This window comes from Bufo gargarizans, chromosome 2, assembly GCF_014858855.1.
Source record: "Bufo gargarizans isolate SCDJY-AF-19 chromosome 2, ASM1485885v1, whole genome shotgun sequence".
In the NCBI taxonomy this organism is placed as follows: Eukaryota; Metazoa; Chordata; class Amphibia; order Anura; family Bufonidae; genus Bufo; species Bufo gargarizans.
Window position 1 is genome coordinate 586,615,197 of NC_058081.1, and position 20,590 is coordinate 586,635,786.

At 45.2% G+C, this 20,590-nt stretch overlaps 1 protein-coding gene across 2 annotated transcripts in view; it reads right to left on the reverse strand.

Annotated features, from left to right (window-relative positions):
* Positions 1-12,581: 12,581 nt before the first annotated feature.
* Positions 12,582-20,590, reverse strand: part of TNFRSF14 (TNF receptor superfamily member 14) — a 40,726-nt gene continuing 32,717 nt past the window's right edge. For both annotated transcript variants that reach the window (XM_044281839.1, XM_044281840.1), the window contains 3 exons: positions 20,035-20,125; positions 18,135-18,298; positions 12,582-12,828 (listed from right to left, as the gene is read on the reverse strand). In XM_044281839.1, the coding sequence (XP_044137774.1) occupies positions 12,749-12,828; positions 18,135-18,298; positions 20,035-20,125 (335 nt within the window). In that variant the 3' untranslated portion in view covers positions 12,582-12,748. The remainder of the gene's footprint in view (positions 12,829-18,134; positions 18,299-20,034; positions 20,126-20,590) is intronic.

Sequence of the window (20,590 nt, forward strand, 5' to 3'; positions counted from 1 at the left end):
TCCACAGAAGTCAAGATGTTATCCTTCCATCCTTTTGCACAAATCCTTCCAATGATTCTACCTCGGCCTGGAGGTTGGAAGAAAACCTCCTTATTCAGTTTTGGGGTAAAAATAACGGGCGAAAAGTGTCCACGGCAGTTATTGCCAGATGGGTCAAAAGGGCCATTTCCGAGGCCTACCTAGCACAGGGTCTCTCTCCCCCTTCAGGGTTTGGAGCTCACTCCACCCGAGCGGTGGCTATGTCCTGGGCCGAGAAGGGCCTCTCTGGCTCAAATTTGTAGAGCAGCAACTTGGAGTTCTCCACATACGTTCTTAAAGCATTACAGGCTCCAACTTCACGCGGATTCCGCCTTTGGTAGGAAGGTGCTTCAGGCGGTGGTCCCAGCCTAATTTCCTCATTAATAGTCTATCTTGCATGGGGTGCCGTCATGGGTGAGGGGAAAACAACATTGCTTACCGGTAATTGGTTTTCTCGTTACCCATGACGGCACCCCCAAAATTTTTCCCTTCCCCCCCCAAAAAAAATAAAAAAATAAAATAAAGGATTTATAGGTATTATAGTTACCTTAATGGGTTTAGTATGGAGTAGCCTTCTACTCCTCTGTAAAATTATTAGGGAAATTCCCTAATGAACAGTCTAATTCAGAAGAGATATAATGTACCGTATTGGATATTTTTCTTTTCTTAAGTGTGTTCACCTCCGGAGTACTGTTTATTACTATCACTGGTGCTTGGTGGGGATGTGAACCTTTTATCCTCTCAGGTTTCCTGTCCCGGATGGGAGGTCCCTGGTCGCATGGGGTGCCGTCATGGGTATCGAGAAAACCAATTACCAGTAAGCAATGTTGTTTTTTAAGTTTTTTAGCCGATTGCATTAGGTAGGGGCTAATTTTTTGCAGGATGAGGGGACAGTTTTATTGGCACTATTTTGGGGGCTATATGACTTTTTTATCGCTTGCTATTACACTTTTTGTTATGTAAAGTGACAAAAAAATTCATTTTTTGCACCGTTTTACCGTGTTAATCTGGGGGGTTAGGGATTTACAGAGGAGATTATTATCAATGCGGCGCTACCTAGTAAGTCTACTTTTTACTTTTTTAGTTCTACAAAATATATTTTTGGGGTGTCTCAAGTCTGAGAACCATAGTTTTTTTGAATAGTCAGTGGCTAAATTGGTGAAGGGGATTATAAATTTAAAATTCCATGGAAGTGTGGTACTCCCTGAAGCAACCAATAACGCAGAGGCCCGGATGATCGGGGCACGTGTCACACTGAGTGGTGGTGTCCTCCGTATCCCCCTCTTGTGACACACTCTGCATTTTCTGGGGGTTCGTCCCTTCTTTCCAGTATGGGGGACCACACTTGGAAAGTGTTGGCCAGGGACGAATCCGGGCGCCTCCAATTTCCAAGGTACTCCCACCTGCTCTTTCCCGGTCAGAAAAGATCAGGGTCTTGAGGACTGCCTCATAGAACTGGAGGAATGTCCCTGTGTTGCCAGCGCACTGGAACAGTACAAAAGAGTTGTACATGGCAACCTGCACCAAGTAGACTGCAACTTTTTTGTACCATGCCTTGGTTTTGCACATGGCATTGTGCATTAGAGATCAACTCCTCCCATATACCGATTGTAGTCGACGATACAATCGGGCTTGAGGACCGTTGCCGCGGTACCTCGCACAGGGACAGGGGTGATGCCATTACCGTGAATTGTGGACAGTACAAGGACATCCTTCGTTCTTATATCTGACCAGCAGCAGGTTAACACTGGTAAGGGCACGGGTCTCACCCCTGGGGATAGGTACCTGGAGGGGGTAGGTAGGGAGGCCGCGCTGATTTTTCTGCACGGTCCCACAAGCGAACGTGGATCTGGCGGCGAGGGACTGGAACAAGGGGATACTAGTATAAAAGTTATCCAAGTATAGGTGGTAACCCTTATCTAGCAGTGGGTGCATAAGGTCCCCACACAGGTTTCCCGCTAACACCCAGAGTGGGGGGACATTCTGGGGATTGAATACGGGAATCTCGCCCCTCATACACACGAAACTTGTAAGTGTACCCTGAGGTACTCTCACAAAGTTTGTATAGCTTCACGCCATACCTCTCTCGCTTAGAGGGAACATACTGGTGGAAAGCAATGAGAGACTCATCAACCGCGACATCCCTTCCAGGTATGTAGGCCATGAATTTGGCCACGAAGTGATCGATGACCGGCCTGATTTTGTACAAGCGGTCATAGGCAGGATCACCTTGTGGGGGGACATGCTGCATTATCTGTATAATGCAGGCATTTCCGGATGGCCTCAAATCGGGAACGTGTCATGGCCATACTGTAGAGTGGGGTCTGGTAGAGGGCGTCCCCACTCCAGTCTGACACTGGGCTTTTTGACTAGGCCCATATGCAGCACGAGGCCCCAAAACGTCCTCATCTCGGCTGCTCTGACCGGAGTCCAGCCACCGGCCCTAGCCAAAAACTAGCCCGGGTGTTGAGCGACAAACTGTTGGGCGTACAGGTTCGTCTGCTCCACCATCAGATTTACCAGTTCCTCACTGAAAAAAAAGACTGAAAAAGTCATATTCACTGAAGCCCACTGTGTAAATCTGGATTCCTGATTCACCAACAAAATCAGGAATCGCGGGCTTAAAGTTCTCTGGGGTACACCAGATAAGTCCACCTGCAGGGGGCTCAGGTTGACTGACCTGGTGGGCCGGAAAACTAGTAGAGCCCCAGAGCTGCTCGTACTAGGCTGGGCCAAAGGGTCCCTTGCATGGGGGTCCCCTCGATCTGCCTGGCGGCGTCTCCGCTGCCTTGGGGGCTCATCATCGCTTGATGATGAGGAGGATGCGGATGACAACAGGAACGTGGGGTCATCCTCATCCTCACTGGGGCTCTCGGACTCGAAGGGTGTATGCCTCCTCGGCCAAGAACGTCCGACGGGCCATCGGGGAGCGTGTGTTTGCTTGTGTGTGTGCGTGGAAAACTTTATTAGGTGTGCGTGTGTGTGGGGCACAGGTGTTCACACACTTACCCTATAGCTATAAAAAAGAAGAAAAGATCCCTAACTAAAAAAAGTTTAAAAAAAAAGGGTAAAAAATAAATAAAAAATACAAATGCGATGTGGGGCGGGCTGGGCAATGCGCTAACAGTGGCCAGACACAAAGAGTGCTGGCCACAGTTAGCGCATGCAAAGAAAAAATAAAATAAATAAAAAAATAAAAAACCTTGCACCCCCAAAAAGTGTGTGTGTGTGTGTGTGTGTGGGGTGGGGGGGGGGGGGGGCAAGCTGCAGCAGCCCTGGGGAAAGGGGGTCTAGGGTCACACAGCTAACTGCTGTGGACCCCAGACACCCGATCAGGGGGCTCACAGACCAAAAAAGATATATATTTTTTTTTTAACCTAATCTTACCCTAAACTTGCTCTAACTAACCCTGCCTACACCTCCCACTACCTGCCCGCCCCTGCCTCCTAAGGTGATGATGGCACCAAAAACTCACAATGTCGGTGGGCAGCACGATCTCCTGCTGCTCTCCCCGCTCCACGGACCGGAATTAGCGGGGAGAGCAGCGGGGGAGATTCAAACTTGCCGCACTCTGCCCACATGCCGCATGGGGACCAATCGTGATCGCCATCCTCACAGGTTTGCAGGACGGTGATTGGTGTTGTATAATCACACTACCGATCACCGTCCTTTCCGGGTTATCGGGTCATCAAAGACCCGAATAACCCGGAAACGCAGAAAACCGCAGGTCTGAATTGACCTACGGTTTTCTGCGATTGCAGACATCGGGGGGTCACAAGACCCCCCTGGGCATTGGTACAGAGTGCCTGCCGAATGATTTCGGCAGGCACTCTGTTCCGATCACCGCAGGCGGCGCTGCGGTGATCAGAAATTCTCAGGACGTACCGGTACGCCCTGTGTCCTTAAGTACCAGGACATCAGGGCGTACCGGTACACCCTGTGTCCTGAACAGGTTAAAAAAGCTGACTTTTGAATTTTTTTTAAATTTTTTTTAAAAATTGCTTCTAAAATTCTAAACCTTCTAACATCCTAAAAAATATAATTACATTACCAAAATTATGCCAACATAAAGTAGACATATGGGTAATGTTAATTAATGAATTTTTTTAACATATTGACTCAAATTTACCATTAACATGAAGTACAATGTGTCACGAGAAAACAATCTCTGAATGGCTTGGATAACTAAAAGCGTTTCAAAGTTATTACCACATAAAGTGACACATGTCAGATTTGCTAAATTAGGCCTTGTCAGGAAGGGGGCAAATGGCCTGGTCTGGAAGTGGTTAAGGACCAAAGTGAAGTGACTTTGAGGGACTTACATTATAGAAATCACTGATAAAAGATCCCATTTTAGAAACTACACCCCTCAGATTATTCAAAATTTTATTTTAGAAACTTTGTTAACCCTTTAGGTGCTCCACAGTAATAAAAAATAAAATGGAGGTGAAATTTAGAATATTTTTTTTTTGTGTGCAGATTTTCCAATCTAATCCATTTTTCCTGTAATGTAAAGGTTAACAGCAAAACAGACTTTAATATCTATTATCCTGATTCTGCAGCTTACCGAAATACCCCATATGTGGTCATAAACTTCTGTATGGGCACAACACAGGGCTCAAAAAAGGAGGAACGACCTATAGTTTTAGGTCAGATTTTATAGTAATGGTTTTCGGGCACTATGTCACATTTGAAGAGACTCTGAGGTATCTCTACAGTAGAAATCCTCAAAAAGTCACCTAATTTTGTAAACTACATCTGTCGAGTAATTTATCTAGGAGTGTAGTGATCCCACAGGCAGTTCATAGAATTTAGAAACACTTGGCTGTGAAAATAAAACACATTCTTCCAATAAAATGTTGCTGTAGCCCCAGATTTTCACAAGTGGTAATAGGAGCAAAAGCATCCCTAGAATTCCTGCCCACCTCTGTCATTTCAGCTATAGGGGGCAGGAAAAGACTCATTGGAAAAATAAAAAGGCCAATCAGCCATAATTTTATGTTTTGTTCTTTTTTAACGGCATTTCCTATGCTGTAAAACGGACCTGTTTCCTTTATTCTCCAGGTTAGTATGATTACAGCAATGCCACATTTTTTTTCCTTTGTGTTGTAATACTTACAAAAACTTCCTTTGCATCATCATATTCTGAGACCCATATCTTATTTTATACTTACATCTACTTGTCTGTGTTAAAGGTAAAAAAAATTGTGGGGCCATCTGTAGTTTGGCGTCTATATGACTTTTTGATCTTAATTTTTTGGGGGAGGTGAGGCAACGAAAAAACAGCAAAATCAGCCATTTTTCTTTCAGTTACAGCCTTCATCGTATGTGATAAATATATTTATCTACTGAATTACACTGACATAATTCTGTCAGTGTAATTCAATGGATTCCAGGACTCTCAGGGTAATAAATCATTAATGCTGTGCACTCCGATCAGAGGAGCGGAGGTCAGAATGGGAAATAACACTGACACTGCGATTTTCTCGCATTGAACTCGCTCGTGTGTGTCTGGGCTTAAAAGAGTTTCTGGTTTGCATTCAAATGCTTTAACTACTCACATGCTGTCAGTAGTTTTACGCTGCTAGGTTCTAACAGTTCCAGGGCACGCTCACGAGTCCTCACATTCATGAGCTTCTGGCTTTCTCCACCCCCTTCCTCTGATTAACAGCAGGTGGGCGGAGAAAATCAGGAGCTCATAAATATTCAGGACTGTGGAGCTGTTCAATACAAAACTTTAGCAAAATGGTCAGCTAAAGAAAGAAACCCAGCATTTTGCTAAGGAGGCATGTCACTAGTTTATGCTGTGCTTAGTTAGGACACCATAAAAACCCTTTAAAACTATCATTTATGAAGGTAGTTGTAATTTTGTAATGCATTTATTTTACCTTTATCTCCCCTATCTTCTGTTCTGGGCTGTGGTCACATGACTATGTCCATGCAGCTCTTTCTTATTTCCTGTGATGACATATACATGGGTGTGTCAAAACAGCAACAGGGGCAGTAATAGGTAGCGATGGGAAGTTCGGATCTTTCAGATGAATCGGTTCATGAATCGCATCTTCGGTTCACTTCCTGAGCCGGCAGAAGCAAGTGAACTGAAGATCAATGCGCATGCTCAGCTCATCGAATCTTCGGTTCACTTGCTGAGTCGGCTCTCAAGTGAACCGAAGGTCAGGAGGGACTGGCTCTTGGCAAACACAGCTCTGCTGCAGTGAGCAGACTGTGATGTAGTGGCTATAGTTATTGCAGGGACTCAGATAATTGTCTGAGAGTTTTAGTTAAAAGAATCGTGTCACCGAGTCCCTACCAGACTTCCTGCTCTGCTACAGCATGTAGCAGTGTAGCATGATACTACACTGCTGCATGCACCCTGTACACACACAGCTCTGCTACATGCTAGATTAATGCCCCCCCTTCCCCCTGGACGGACGGACTTACAGGGAGCCGCAGAGCAGGGAGCCTGGCAGGGACTCAGTGACTCACGGTTCTTTTAACTCAAAGAATCAAATGAGTCTCTGACTCATTCGATTCTTTTAACTAATAGACTCAGCCGATTCTCTGAGTCCCTGCGACTCCCCCTGTGCTGGGAGTCAGTGCTGGCTGCCTCTGATTGGTTGGAGGGCGGGGAGGGGCGGGGCTAGCTTCCACTGTCGGCTCCTATTACACTGCCTGCTGCTGCCTCTATGCTGATCTGACTGAGCCGTTTCATTCGGATTGGCTCAATCAGAGGAACCGACTCTTCCGGATCAGTGAACTGAATCGGTTCAAAAGAACGATTCGTTCATGATCCGGACATCACTAGTAATAGGGGAGTGTCTATATCACAAGCTAGGAGGAGCTATAAATAATCTGGCCGTTGTTAGGGCCGGTGCTGCAGCTGTGGCAGATAAAGGAGAAGTGCATCATGGGTTTCGTAGGATACAGCAACAGGAAGTGCTACATACAGGATGGAACTAACCAGAGTGATATGTTTACATCAGGCATCCTCAAGCTGCGGCCCTCCAGCTGTTGCAAAACTACAACTCAGATCTACAGCAGGGCATTGTGGGAGTTGTAGTTTTACAACAGCTGGAGGGCAGCAAGTTGCGCATGCCTGGTTTACATGGTGAAAATGGGTCAGGAGAGTCCAAACTGAAAAAAAATAATCATGGGGAGATGGGGTAAACAAATACACAAGCATATCTGCAAAGAACCATAGTATTCCGGAAAACCCCTTTAAAGGGGTTGTCCGGATTCAGAGCTGAACCCGGACATAACCTCTTCTTCACCCATTCAGCCCTTATGAGTGGCGCATCCATCGGAGCATTTTAGTTTTATTGTCCTGTCCACCTTCCAGACACAAGTGGCATCTTCATTACACACCCCAGTCTGTGCCCGAACCATTTCCAGGCGCTTAGCTGAAGGACATTACATGTCCTGCCTTTGACAGCCGGCTACCATCGCCATCACTTGCAGTGGTGTTATAAATGGTAAACCTGGACTGCTAGACTGTAACTAGATCATCTTTAGCAATGAAACCAGGTTCTGTTTTGGATCCTCAACAGTCGAGTATGGAGGCCAGGTCGCGAGTACTTCAATCTTGCCTTTGCTGTGGACTGACACACTGCCCCAGCTACTGTGTGATAATCTGAGAAGCCATCGCATATGACAGTCGGTCACCTCTAGCAGTGATAGGAAGAACACTAACAGCTCAGTGATATGTGCAGGACAGTTTGCCGCCACGTGTTGTCTCTCATGGCAGGGCTTCCAACAATTATTCAGCAGGATCATGCTCTCCCACACACAGGGCTGCCATCAGAAATTTTGGGGCCCCTTACACAGCTCAAGGCCTGGGCCCCCCTTCCCCCCAGACGAAAGCTAATTTTGCTGCCCCCCTTGACTCAGCCCATTGACCACACCCTTTAACCCGTCCCTTTTTGTCGGCCACCTATTTAATGATTGTTTTATGCAACGTTTTACTTGACCAGTTAATTTTAGATATTCTAGATATTCTTGGTGGTCATCTGTGCCATTTTGGCCTCAAAACATTACATGGTCCCCTACACTACATTACATTATTGACAACTGTAAGTTTTTACCTTGACTGGTGGTGGCCTAGGTGTGTTTATGAGCAGGTCTGCTCCAGTTACTGGTATGGGGGATCTGTGGATGACACTGGTATGGGGGATCTGTGGATGACACTGGTATGGGGGGGGATCTGTGGATGACACTGTTATGGAGGGGGATCTGTGGATGACACTGTTATGGAGGGGGATCTGTGGATGGCACTGTTATGGAGGGGGATCTGTGGATGTCACATACTTTATATAGCATCTTATGCTATGTCATCCACAGATTCCCCATAAGTGTCATCCACAGATCCCCCTCCATAACAGTGTCATCCACAGACCCCCCCCCCCCATAACAGTGTCACCCACGGATCCCCCTCCCTATAACAGTGCCGTCATCCATAGATCCCCCTCCCCGCCGCTCACAGTAGTATACATTTATAAACTGTAATCGGTATCCTGCAGACAGTAACTTTAACGGGACACTGTCAGGCCCAATAAGCATTTTTAGCTATATATAGGAATGCACAGGTCTTCTAATGTGTATTAAAAACATATAAGTATACCCCCTGTCCACCTTATAAATACATTAAAATCATGTTTGATAACCTGATATAATTGCTCTCCTTTGCGTCCAAGGGGTGACGTTTCAGCTCCACTTGTGCCCAACCGCCGCTTTCAAGCGCCGCCCAGCTCATCAATATTCACTTCGCTGGGCGGCTTCTGCTGTCCCCGACGCAGGCGCTTTTTCACACATATCTGCAGCAAGACATGTAGTGGCTGTGATCACAAAGCCGGCGCAGCTGAAGCCGCATCAGCGATGTTTATGGGCGCAGTATCATTGTGGGCACTGGGAGTGCCGGGCAAGGTATCTCGCACATGCCTAGAAGCTGCAAGTGAGGCCGATGCCCATAGCTTTCCATTGGGCATGCGTGGGATCTCGGAGCGTCGGGGACAACAGAAGCCGCCCAGCAAAGTGAATATTGATGAGCTGGGCGGCGCTTGAAAACACAAAAAAAAAAAAAAAATATGGCTCGGGACCGGCCGGGCTCCGGGCCCCTTACTGGGGTATCGGCTTTATTCCCCTGATGACGGCCCTGCCCACACACAGCAAGGGATTCCCAGGAATGTCTCCTCCAGATTTCAATACTTCCTTGGTCTTCCCATTCGAGACACCAGCCTCAGCAAACTATGAGTGTGGAGGATCTACAGGCCCAGCTACAAAATCTGTGGGCAAATGTGCTGCAGAACCTGTGTGCCTCCATGTCCAACCGTCTCATCTTGTATCCAGACTAGAGGGGGCCCTGCAGCCTCCTTATAATTGTACAATTTTCTCCAATAAACTTATCCTTTCCCACTCATATTGCAATCACTTACATACCGTATATCATAATTCCAACACACATAGAAAGTTTCATTTGGTTCCAACAACTCCTTCTTGGTGTGGTATTTTTTTGCCAATAAGTGTATATACATGTATTAAATTCACACAAAATTCTAGTTTAGAAAGGAACATTTATTTCAGTAGACTTGTAAACCCTTTATTATGTGAAATTGTGGAACAGATCTTCCTGTATAATGCTATGCATAGTTGAACTTTAGTTTTGTCATTTTGCATTTTGGCCACAGGAGGCCACTGATTCTCTGTTACAGCTAAGGGTACTTTCACACTAGTGTTATTCTTTTCCGTCCTACCAGAAAATAACTGATCACTTTTATCCTAATGTATTCTGAATGGAGAGAAATCCGTTCAGGATGTCTTCAGTTCAGTCTTTTTGCCTTTTCAGGACGGAGATAATACCGCAGCATGCTGCGGTTTTATCTCCGTCCAAAATTCCGGAACATTTTTTCCCATTGACATGCATTAATGCTGGATCCTGCCCCGAGTGTTCCGGCAAAACAGATCCGGCATTGCGGTCTGCGCATGCTCAGACCGCAAAAAAAAAAAATAATAAAAAAAAATGCCGGATCAGTTTTTCAGGATGACACCGGAGAGACGGATCCCGATCCATCTGACAAATCCCATCAGTTTGCCTGCCGGAGTCCTCTGCCGCAAGTGTGAAAGTAGCCTAAGTTACTGCTGGACTTAAATATGCAAAGTAGAGGATGACTTATGCTGAAAGAAGAACCAGGAAGTGAGAGCTGAGATGGTGAAAGCACTGGATGTGCGAAATAGAATCCGGTTCTATCCTGGTGTGAGAGTGTCCTGAAGTGTTCGGGGACGCAGTGGAGGGGGACTGGTCATTGTCCCTCACCTAGATCCTGCTTTTTAGAAGAGGTATTGTTCCAGGAGGATTGTTTACAGCGTTTGAACAGAAGTTTAATTACCAAGCAAGGCCGCATGAGGACTGGGGGCCTGGTGATCATCACGGTTAAAAGACATCCTCTGACAGAACGAACGCAGGTCAGTAAATCCGTTTACTCATCACCTTATACTAGTGGTGCCTGAAGCATCAGAGACTAAATTTAGGCCTGCAAATAGTTAGGACTTGCATACTTGGCAGGCTTTACAGAATTGTTCTGCGGCACAGTATTGACTTGCAGGCTCTGCTGTGTGCGCCATCGCTAGGTTTGTTCTCTTTTGCGGCACAGCATCGACTTGCAGGCTCTGCTGTGCACACCATCGCGATAGGTCTGTCCAACCGGACAGTGACTGTGGGCCCAGGGTATAAGATCTTTGGTGCACCTTCACATTGTTATGTCTATTTTACTGTTTTAGTAAAGTTTCTGTTTTGCACAAAGCTGTGTGTTGTCGCTTTCCTCATCTGTGACTTCGCTGTATCCTGGGGGTCCTCCCTAGTTCACGGTCTAACAACTACACAGGCCGATTGTTGGGAGGGAAGTGTTCCGTCCCGGCAATTGCTTGCTAGCTAGCGGAGGAAACATGCAGTGATCTCCTCCACAGCATAGGGAGGAGTGATTGCTACGCCAGCACTCGTCCCCCTACTGTCTAGTGGTATGCCAGCACCAGATAATTATTAGGCAGCACAATCTGCCAACAGCAAGCGCTGATTTTTAGGCCAGTGTAATACAGCCTTTAGTCATCTATAATTATACAGAGCTTTATATGAACAGAAGCAGCCTGGTATTAGGGTTATCAGCATGACTACACTATGTAGATAAGAAAATTAGCTATTTCCAAACCCTATAAAAGGTGCTATACAACAACTAGGTGTTCTCCCAAAAAAAGAGAAACAGAACCTTGGCTATGTAGACAAGCATAGCCAAATACAATGGTTTACAAAATGTTTAATGCAGGGCCCCAAGCACACGGCAGTGACTGCAGTGGAGAAAGCCTGGGATAGACTTCCTTCACACAGTCTCACTCACTGGCTGCAGTGATAACCTGGGAGTTGAGAAGGACCAGGAAGCTTAGACTAGCAAGAACTTGAAGTAAATCGGAAGACAGGAGGGGGGAGTGGAATCAGTGGAGGAGACATTTTTTTTTAATGCCACTCTGAACGATGAAAAAATTCCATTATATCTAAAGGCAAGAATAGCACAGCATGTGGTGGAAGTGGATGGAGCAGCCTATAAGTCAACGGTTGACTTTTTTTTTCTGTCGATGAAAAGAAAAACTGTCTTGTTGACCACAGCAACAAATCACAGCACAGCTTCTAGTGTGGTCAACAATGAAATCTGTGCTGTGATTGGTTGCTATGGTCAACAAAGAGTTTTTCCTTCTACAAATGTTCTAGAATCTTCCTAATTATCTTTTCTTCACTGGTCTTAAAGGGAGTCTGTCAGCACATTTACCCCTTTTTAACAGTTCCCATAGCGCTGTAGCCGCAACACAGATGATTAAAACGGTACCTTTATATGCTTTTGTGGACTTGTAAAACTGCCAAAAACAAACTTTGATGCATATGTAAATGAGGGCTCGCAAGTGCCCAGGCCGGCGTCCACCGCGTTGGTGCCCAGGCAGCTCTGCCTCTTCGGCTCTTATCCCCGCCCATCTGTTTTCTCTCCCCCTCAGCGAGATCCCGCGCCTGCGCGATGACTTCCTTGGCCGGGGCATGCGCACTGCGATGCCCATTGCTGGCACAGCATCGCAGTAGCTTATGTGCATACGCCGGCTAACGGATCAAACAGATAAATTTACCTCTCTTGGCTATCTGTGTCTGCAGTGACAGCTGCTCGCTCGGCTTTCTTCCTCTTCTCCAGCGCCGTTTGACCGCCTCCTTTCGGCAGTTTTCGCGCTGTTGGCCGGTGCATGCGCATAAGCTACTGCAATGCCGTGCTAGCAATGGGCATCACAGTGTGCATGCCCCGACCAAGGAAGTCAGCGCGTAGGCGCGGGATCTCGCTGAGAGGGAGAGAAAACAGATGGGGCGGGCAGAGGAAGAGGCTGGGCGGGGATAAGAGCTGCCTGGGCTCCAACGCGGTGGACGCCGCCCTGGGCACTTGCGAGCCCTCATTTACATATGCATCAAAGTTCGTTTTTGGCAGTTTTACAAGTCCACAAAAGCATATAAAGGTACCGTTTTAGTCATCTGTGTTGCGGCTACAGCGCTATGGGAACTGTTAAAAAGGGGTAAATGTGCTGACAGACTCCCTTTAAAGAAGTTACGCAGATTAGAAAATGCGTCTGCCACCTTCCAGAATATTGACTTTAGGTACAAATATCGGAATGTAGAGCAAGTGATGCTTTTCCTGGACAAAATTTTCCAAACAAATGTTCACGTCCCTTCCTCGCATAGGCGTTCACTGCCAACATCTCCTTTTTCTTGTACTGGTGTGCTTTCTGGTCCAATTTCCTCTAAATAAAAGCAAAGGATGTAGATGTGTTAGTTATATGACAGACAGATCAAAGATTAGATACATCTGATGTCTGCTGGGGCTTTGCTGTGCACAGACCCACAAACAATGGTAAAATTGTTAGAATGATTACATATAAGCATGAATTACATTGAAAGGCATGAAAAACATTCAACATTTTGTAAACCAGTACCTGGACACGATACTCCTGTAATTGCATGAAATTAAACATTTTGTATAGTCACAGAGTTATTTAACAAAATGTATCTGTATAGCGCCACCTCCTATTTATTATTTTTCTTATTACTTTGTCCACTGCAGTAACATTGGTGAGGTGGTCACACACGCTCAGTTCAATCTTTCACCTGCCAACAGCTATATTGGTTAGAAGCTGTGACAGCTACAGGGAGAACTTCAGTTGAAAGGACACAACCCCTTCAGAAAAGGCATGCACCCAGAGCTGCCAGCGTGAAATAAATCTTGCAGATCAATTAGAGCAATGAATGGGGAGATCTCTGGACCCATGTGAGGTACAGGACCGGTTCTAGCTTTTTTCAGAGAGTGATTGTCATGATGTCCGATTTTCAAGTTTTACATTATTTATGGACAGAAATAATCTCGAAAAAAAACGACCCACACGGAGTCATAAATGTCACCAAAAAATGAACCGTAATCTTCACAAAGTGAAAATCGAAAAGCTTTATTAATGATATATAATAAATACATACATAATAATAAAAGGCAGCACAAAGGTGGAACTCAAAGATTAGGAACAGGACCCAAGGAGGGGCGGGAGGTCAGCACACCAAATAATAGGGAAAAGAATGTAAGATGAGAAGCACCAAGGCACCTCTAGACAATAAGCCCCAAACAGACTGCAATGGAGGCAAATGTGAGGATAACAAGACTTGGTGAGTGAACAGAATAAGTATACCCTGAGTGGTGTGTCGATCTTTTTTCCAATTATAATCATTACCTCTCATGGTTAAAAAATATATATATTTTTTTTTATCATGCACATAATTATTATTTGTCAATGCTTTGTCGCCTTGTGTATATATACATAATGTCAAGTCCTCTAACTTGGGTTTCCGTGATATGGACAATACATAATAGTAACATAATAGTTTATATATAACTGTTACTGCACATTGCACTTTACGCCAATAGTGCGCTTGTTCCGATGCACTGGCACTTTATTGCTACTGCTCCCTTATATTTATATGTATGTTTGCACTGATTGAATAATTGTACCTGTATACAATAAGGTCGCCTTTGATCATGTGATGTGACACCGCAATCTGGTCATGTGGTTGTCCACATGACCACATTGCCATCTTGCTGTCGGTTGCTTATCAGTTCAATTTGTGGAAAATCATGATTTGTATCCATGGTTATGCGGTCCCTTAGCCCCTGGTTGGCTATAACTTATTCCACCTTTATTATATTACATTATACACATTACCTGTGAATGGTCGGAGGGAGATGTGTGTTTGTGTTTTCGATGTGTCTGTGGCGCTGCGGTCATGTGTTGCATCACGTGACCGCCTCATCATACTTTCTCCGCCCCTGGTGCTCCGTTTATGTGTTGTTAACCGATTGCTGGTTTTTGGTGGAGGCGGTGGCAGTCATTTGTCTTTTGAGCTGCGGTCATGTGCTCCGCCCCGGTGCTGATGGGCATTTGTCGATTCTGTGGCGCCGCGGTCATGTGCTTTGTCGCATGACGGTTGTGCCACACTCACCACTCCCCCAACATGACCTCACAGGCCATGGATTGGCTATTCCTCCCCGGCACAGGCGTTGGCTATGATGTGTCTCTGACGTTGCGGTCACGTGCCTTGTCATGTGACCGCCGCGTCAGTCCGGCCCCACCCCCACCATGCTTATGCGTCACCGCTGATTGGTTCACAACACTTGGAGCTCCAATGCCATTGGTGCATGTGCCATTAATTATTTCTCTACACACCTGTGTGGGCACTATAATAGGGGAGGCTTTTGCCTATTGTTCCATATCCCCGGAAGAAGCCAGGTTACTGGCGAAACGGCGTTTGGTCAGGGGGCGGCTGAGAGATCAACACACCACTCAGGGTATGCTTATTCTGTTCATTCACCAAGTCTTATTATCCTCACATTTGCCTCCATTGCAGTCTGTTTGGGGCTTATTGTCTAGAGGTGCCTTGGTGCTTCTCATCTTACATTCTTTTCCCTATTATTTGGTGTGCTGACCTCCCGGCCCCTCCTTGGGTCCTGTTCCTCATCTTTCTGTTCCACCTTTGTGCTGCCTTTTATTATTATGTATGTATTTATTATATATAATTAATAATGCTTTTCGATTTTCACTTTGTGAAGATTATGGTTCATTTTTTGGCGACATTATTTATGGAATAACTCCTTTGATGAAAAAATAATACAGTAATATAGAACATTAGCATTTTCCCTGAATATAAAATTTACATCTTCCTCAAAAGCAGCAGGGTTTGTGTTCTGCTGCTCGAACTTCACAGCAGGAGTAATGTAGTATTACATGGTACACTTAGAAGTCTATGGGCAAAAAATGTAATACCTGGTTGAGGCGAGTCCTCTAAATACCTGCTAGATGTCTCTCTGGGATTCTGTGAGGGGTCTGGTGCCGAGTGTTACACTCTCCTTCCATGGGGAGACTTCTCCGAAGGCGATAGAATTACAGAAATTGCTGAGGGCTGTGGAAGGCCAGACTGCCCTAGCGCTTTCAAACAGCTGCTCGGCAGTGGTACCGAGAGTATGACCTCCACCAATGTAATAATGAAGGCTGTCAATTCAGGTCCCTTTAAGATTGTCAGGCAAAACGGGTGCATCCAAAGTGTCTAGTTGAATAGGTATACATAGTATACTAATGCAAACAACATCACTGTACATTGTGGCATCACAACGTATAGAGTTACGTTGCGTCCTCTGGAGCTGACTGTCGCAGCTAAGTGTCTGGGGAACACAATTTGAGCTGTTTCCTCTGGCTGAGACTGCCTGATAACCCAAAAAAGGAAAACAGTGGTCCCACAACGGCCATCACAACGCAGAGTGTAGGGAAGAAACTGGTGCCAGGCTCTGATCTTGTCAGCTGGTGATCAGGTGAGATCGGGGGTTGCTTCCAGTGTCTGTCCCCTCATAGCAGAAAATATCCATATTAACCCCTTGATTGCCTCCTTCTGTACTCCAATGTTTGACCCCCCCCCCCTCCACCTCCCATTCTATTAGAGAGCTTTTTATGTGTTTTAATTTTCACCATAAATGACAAAAAAAAAAAAAAAAAATCACTCGATAGTGGCTACAGTGAGGGTAGCTCGTCAGGCAGTCATAGTGTTTGTATTATGTTATACAACTGTTATAGTTTGTTACAGTTAGAGAGAATCTGTCACCAGAAACCTCTGTATCAAGCCAAGGGGACAGACAGATAGCATTTGGTCACCTGAGAAGAACATTACTTTCTCTGCTTCCAAATCCAAGGCTGCATTCCTGAGATACGAGCCTCTTGTATCTCAGGAAGGCGCGGGATCTCGCTGAGGGGGAGAGAAAACGGGCGGGCAGAGGAAGAGGCTGGGCGGGGATAAGAGCCGAAGAGGCAGAGCTGCCTGGGCACCAACGCGGTGGACGCCGGCCTGGGCACTTGCGAGCCCTCAAATGAGCAGGTGAGCAGTTTGGTGCAACAAGGACGTCAGTGTTGCTCTTGTTGCACCAAAGCGCCACTCCTTTTAGCGTCCAGCCCCTCTCTCCCTGAAGTGAATGACAGGGCCTGGCAGTGGAGATGTATTCTTGCCTGGCCCTGTGTTCTCGCTCATGCATCATAGCTTTGCATATCTGCGCATATGACGTATGAAATCATCTATACTGCGCAAGCGGTGATGGCTGTTACTTCCAGGTGAAAAATGACGTAATTGTGAATGTGCAGGACTGGTTAAGTGTACACGACAAATTAAGCATAACAACCCTTCATATCCGCAAGTGTCAAGAATGTGTAAAACCTTCTGCACCCACCATTTGATCAAGGTCACCATGTGTTCCCGGTTAATTGGTGTACCCCTGTTCAAATGCCTGGTGGAAAAAATAAACCCTGGTGTGTGTGTGAACTGGTCCCCCCCAAAAAAAGGATGCAAAAGCATCTACGCAAGACCCTCCTTGCCAATTCCTGCACACTTGTGAAAGCAGGCCATTGCACAATGAAGAGGTCCTCTGCTTGAAATATCCAGACAAGAAAGAAGTCTTAATATTCAATTCAAAATACCAGCAGCCTTGTGTAAGGCACATCATGCATGGGCAAGCTAATTTGCACCCAATTTTATGAGTAGATGGGTAACTCTTTCAGATCAAATCCTAAAGCCAACAATATGGTGCAAAAACTGTGTGTGCACCTTATTCAGATGCCATTATATAATTCATGTGTAATCTATAGAAAAGCTGGCCACCAGGGGACTTGGAGTACTAGGAGAAACCTCTGTCTGTTTTTCAGAACTGTTCCAGGGCAGCACTTTCCTGGCAAAGTGCCAGCCACTGAGAGAAAACAGACCCCAAAAAGGTATCATGTCTGAAGTTCAATGTAAAGATATTAGTGTGACCCATGTCCCTCCAAACCTGGCTCATCATGTCATATGGCTTGGAGAAAAGTCACAATACATAATGCAGGACATAAAATAGTGGTAGTTAAGGGCATCTCATGTAACTTCCTATCCATTTACTCAAGTTTGAGAAATTCTCCGATATAAGGCTGGGTTCACATCAGTGAATACAGGCAGTAAACCTGCATATAATCAGCATAATAGAGACAGACTGGGAACTTACGGTGGCCTGGAAAAAATTAGGCTCACGTTGTAGGTGGATCCAAATTGACAGAAGGCAACATAAGTAGGCAGGGGCAGCAATATCACAGTGCAGCACAAAATAATGCTGCCCTCACCTCAGTTTTCAACTGTATCCTGAGAATGGTGATACAGTTGAATTCAGGAGGAATCTGCGGCCGTCGGCCAAGTACATAAGTACCTGATGCTCCTAGCATTAATTATTTCTCATAGCATAGCATGAGAGGGGCTTGGGCGGTCCCTGCAGAGTCTATGGCCATTCTGCCCCCGGCCAGACTTCTAATGACGTTTCCATTTTAAAATCTGCAGCTTGTGCACTTGCAGGAGTGTGGATTTTTTAGCCACATGTGAATAGTGTTTTAAAAAAGATCATTATTTTACTGCAGACATCTGGTGTAGAATGTAGACCGTACACCCAGGACAAATCAGCCACATGTGAACTTGGTCTAATGTGCTGTTAAAGTTGTGAATTTGGACTTACCTTTATTTCGCTTTAAAATAAAGTAGTAAAGCAGTATTACTAATACAATAACTGATAATGGAAATATTGCTACTGCAATTGGTACATGACTCCTCTTGTCTTTACACTCCGAATCAGTGGTCGATGTTCCTTCTCTATATGGAATAAGGCCCGATTCCTGGCATCTACAGAAAGCAAATACACAACATGATATCAGAGTCAAAGAACGATGCTCACAAATTGGTGAATTTGCAATTCATGTGCAAAAGAACTGGCCGGGAGGATGATAACACAGTATGCATACCGCAGCACAGCAGCACATAGTTGGCGAGCCGTGAAGCACACAATTTGGAAAGCTTTTATATGGGAATGAAAGGGGAAAGCTGGAAGATGGTCTAGAAATCTGCCAGGATAATGCCAGTCATACAATGGCCTGATCTGTCTACTGAGTGCACAGCCCTGTAATAAGAAGGCAGAAGGGAAAATGCCATAAGGTTTGCTAAACGCCAAAGCAGATCCTAGCAACGTGTGGACTGGCGGTGTGGGCCCATTACATAGAAACCGTTCAAAAACTGCCAACGTTGGTTCCCAGCCGGCTGGTGGTCAGGACTGTGTCTCATCTCGCCTTAGGTGGTAGTAGTAGGTATAGTACCACTTGAATTTAAAATGATCCCCATTTCTCAGCATTACTGCTTATATGTGTGTGCAGCCATTATTTTTTTATTTATTATGTTTGCCTTATGGATGTGCACCCATGACTATGATTATGAATAAGAATATGCCAGTCTAAACTTTCTTGTAATATCTCAGCTCGCTTTAGTAATGGCGAGATGAGACAACCGCTTTAAACACTTAGGCCTCATGCACATGGCCATTGTTTGGATCCGCATCAGAGCCAGCGTTTTGGCGGCTCGGATGTGGACCCATTCATTTCAATGGAGCCGCAAAAGATGCAGACAGCACTCCCTGTGCTGTCCGCATCTGTGGCTCCATTCCGCGGCACCGCAAAAAAAATATAACATGTCCTATTCCTGTCCGCGATTTGCGGACAAGAATAGGCATTTATATTGCCGGCACCCGTTCCGCAAACTGCGGAAGGCAACACAGACGCCTTCCGTTTTTTGCAGATCCGCGATTTGCGGACCACAAAAAACGGCACAGTCGTGTGCATGAGGTCTAAGTCTGGAGTGGAGCGATAATGTTTTTACCATGGCCCTCAAAGTGCCCTGATCTGAATGAACATCAGTGGATAGACCCCAAAAGCATGCAAGACGGCCCAGGAATCTAACAGAATTGGAAGACTTTTGCAATGAAGAATGGATGAAAATCCCTCAAATAAGATTTGAAAGACTCTTGGCTGGCTCCAAAAAGCGATTACAAGCTGTGATATTTGGTGGTGCTACTAGGTACTAACCATGCTGGGTGCCCAAACATTTGCTTCAGGCTCTTTTTATTTATTTTTATTTTGAAAATGTAAAAGATTAAAATAAAAACATTGTTTTGCTTAAAATACAAAGTAAATGAGTCATCTTTAACTTTATGCATTTTGGAGATCATTTCATCTTCAACTTGCTTAACTGTCCACAGTATCAGTAATTGTGACCAGGGGTGACCAAACTTTTAAGAGAAAAAAAAGTTTGATCCAGCGAGTAAAATCTTTAAAGTCTTTATTTCTTCATATCAAAACAATAAAAACTATAGCTTAACAAAACCTAACGCGTTTCAACCAATGCAGGTCTTAGTCATAGATGACTAAGACCTGATTTGGTTTGAAGGGTGTGAACACATCCCAGATCCGTGCTGAGTGGGTAATATGAACTTCCACCAGAGAGCTGGACGTTTCTACTATACAAAGTGCCCAAACTTTTGAATGCCACTGTATGATACTTTCTAATACTTTGTAACATAACAGGAAACATACTTCGTCCACGGGGAACATTCAGCAGAATTGTTTTCCTTGCTGTAGTGACCTGGTGGACATTTCTCACACACTGTGTCCATTCGTGGAGTTCCTGTTGGAAAGAAAAGGAGAAATTACATAATTAAGGACCTCAGCTGATTAAATCAATGCACGTATTAATTAAGACATGGCCGCATTACAGCTCTGTTTTCATTGGAGCCATAATAGGACACCCATAGAGGTGATTAGGGCATTACTGCACATCCATATGCCTTCGATTCCACACACAAGCCTTTAATATCAGATTCAATATGAATCCACAAAAAAATTAAAATTGGTCTCTGCTCAATTGTATACTGGAAGCTTTTCTCTCTAAAAGCATTGATCTGTATCTGCAGCATCCAGCAGAGCACTACATGACAGCAAATAGAGTCTCATGTGGCGGAGCATTACGGAGCCATACAGGACTGTGCTGTTGTACAGGTTCTCAGCTTCTTAAATGTTAATATAAGAGATTATTCATTGTGACGGCTTAGTAACGACTGTTACAAATATTAACCAATAATACAGATATTAG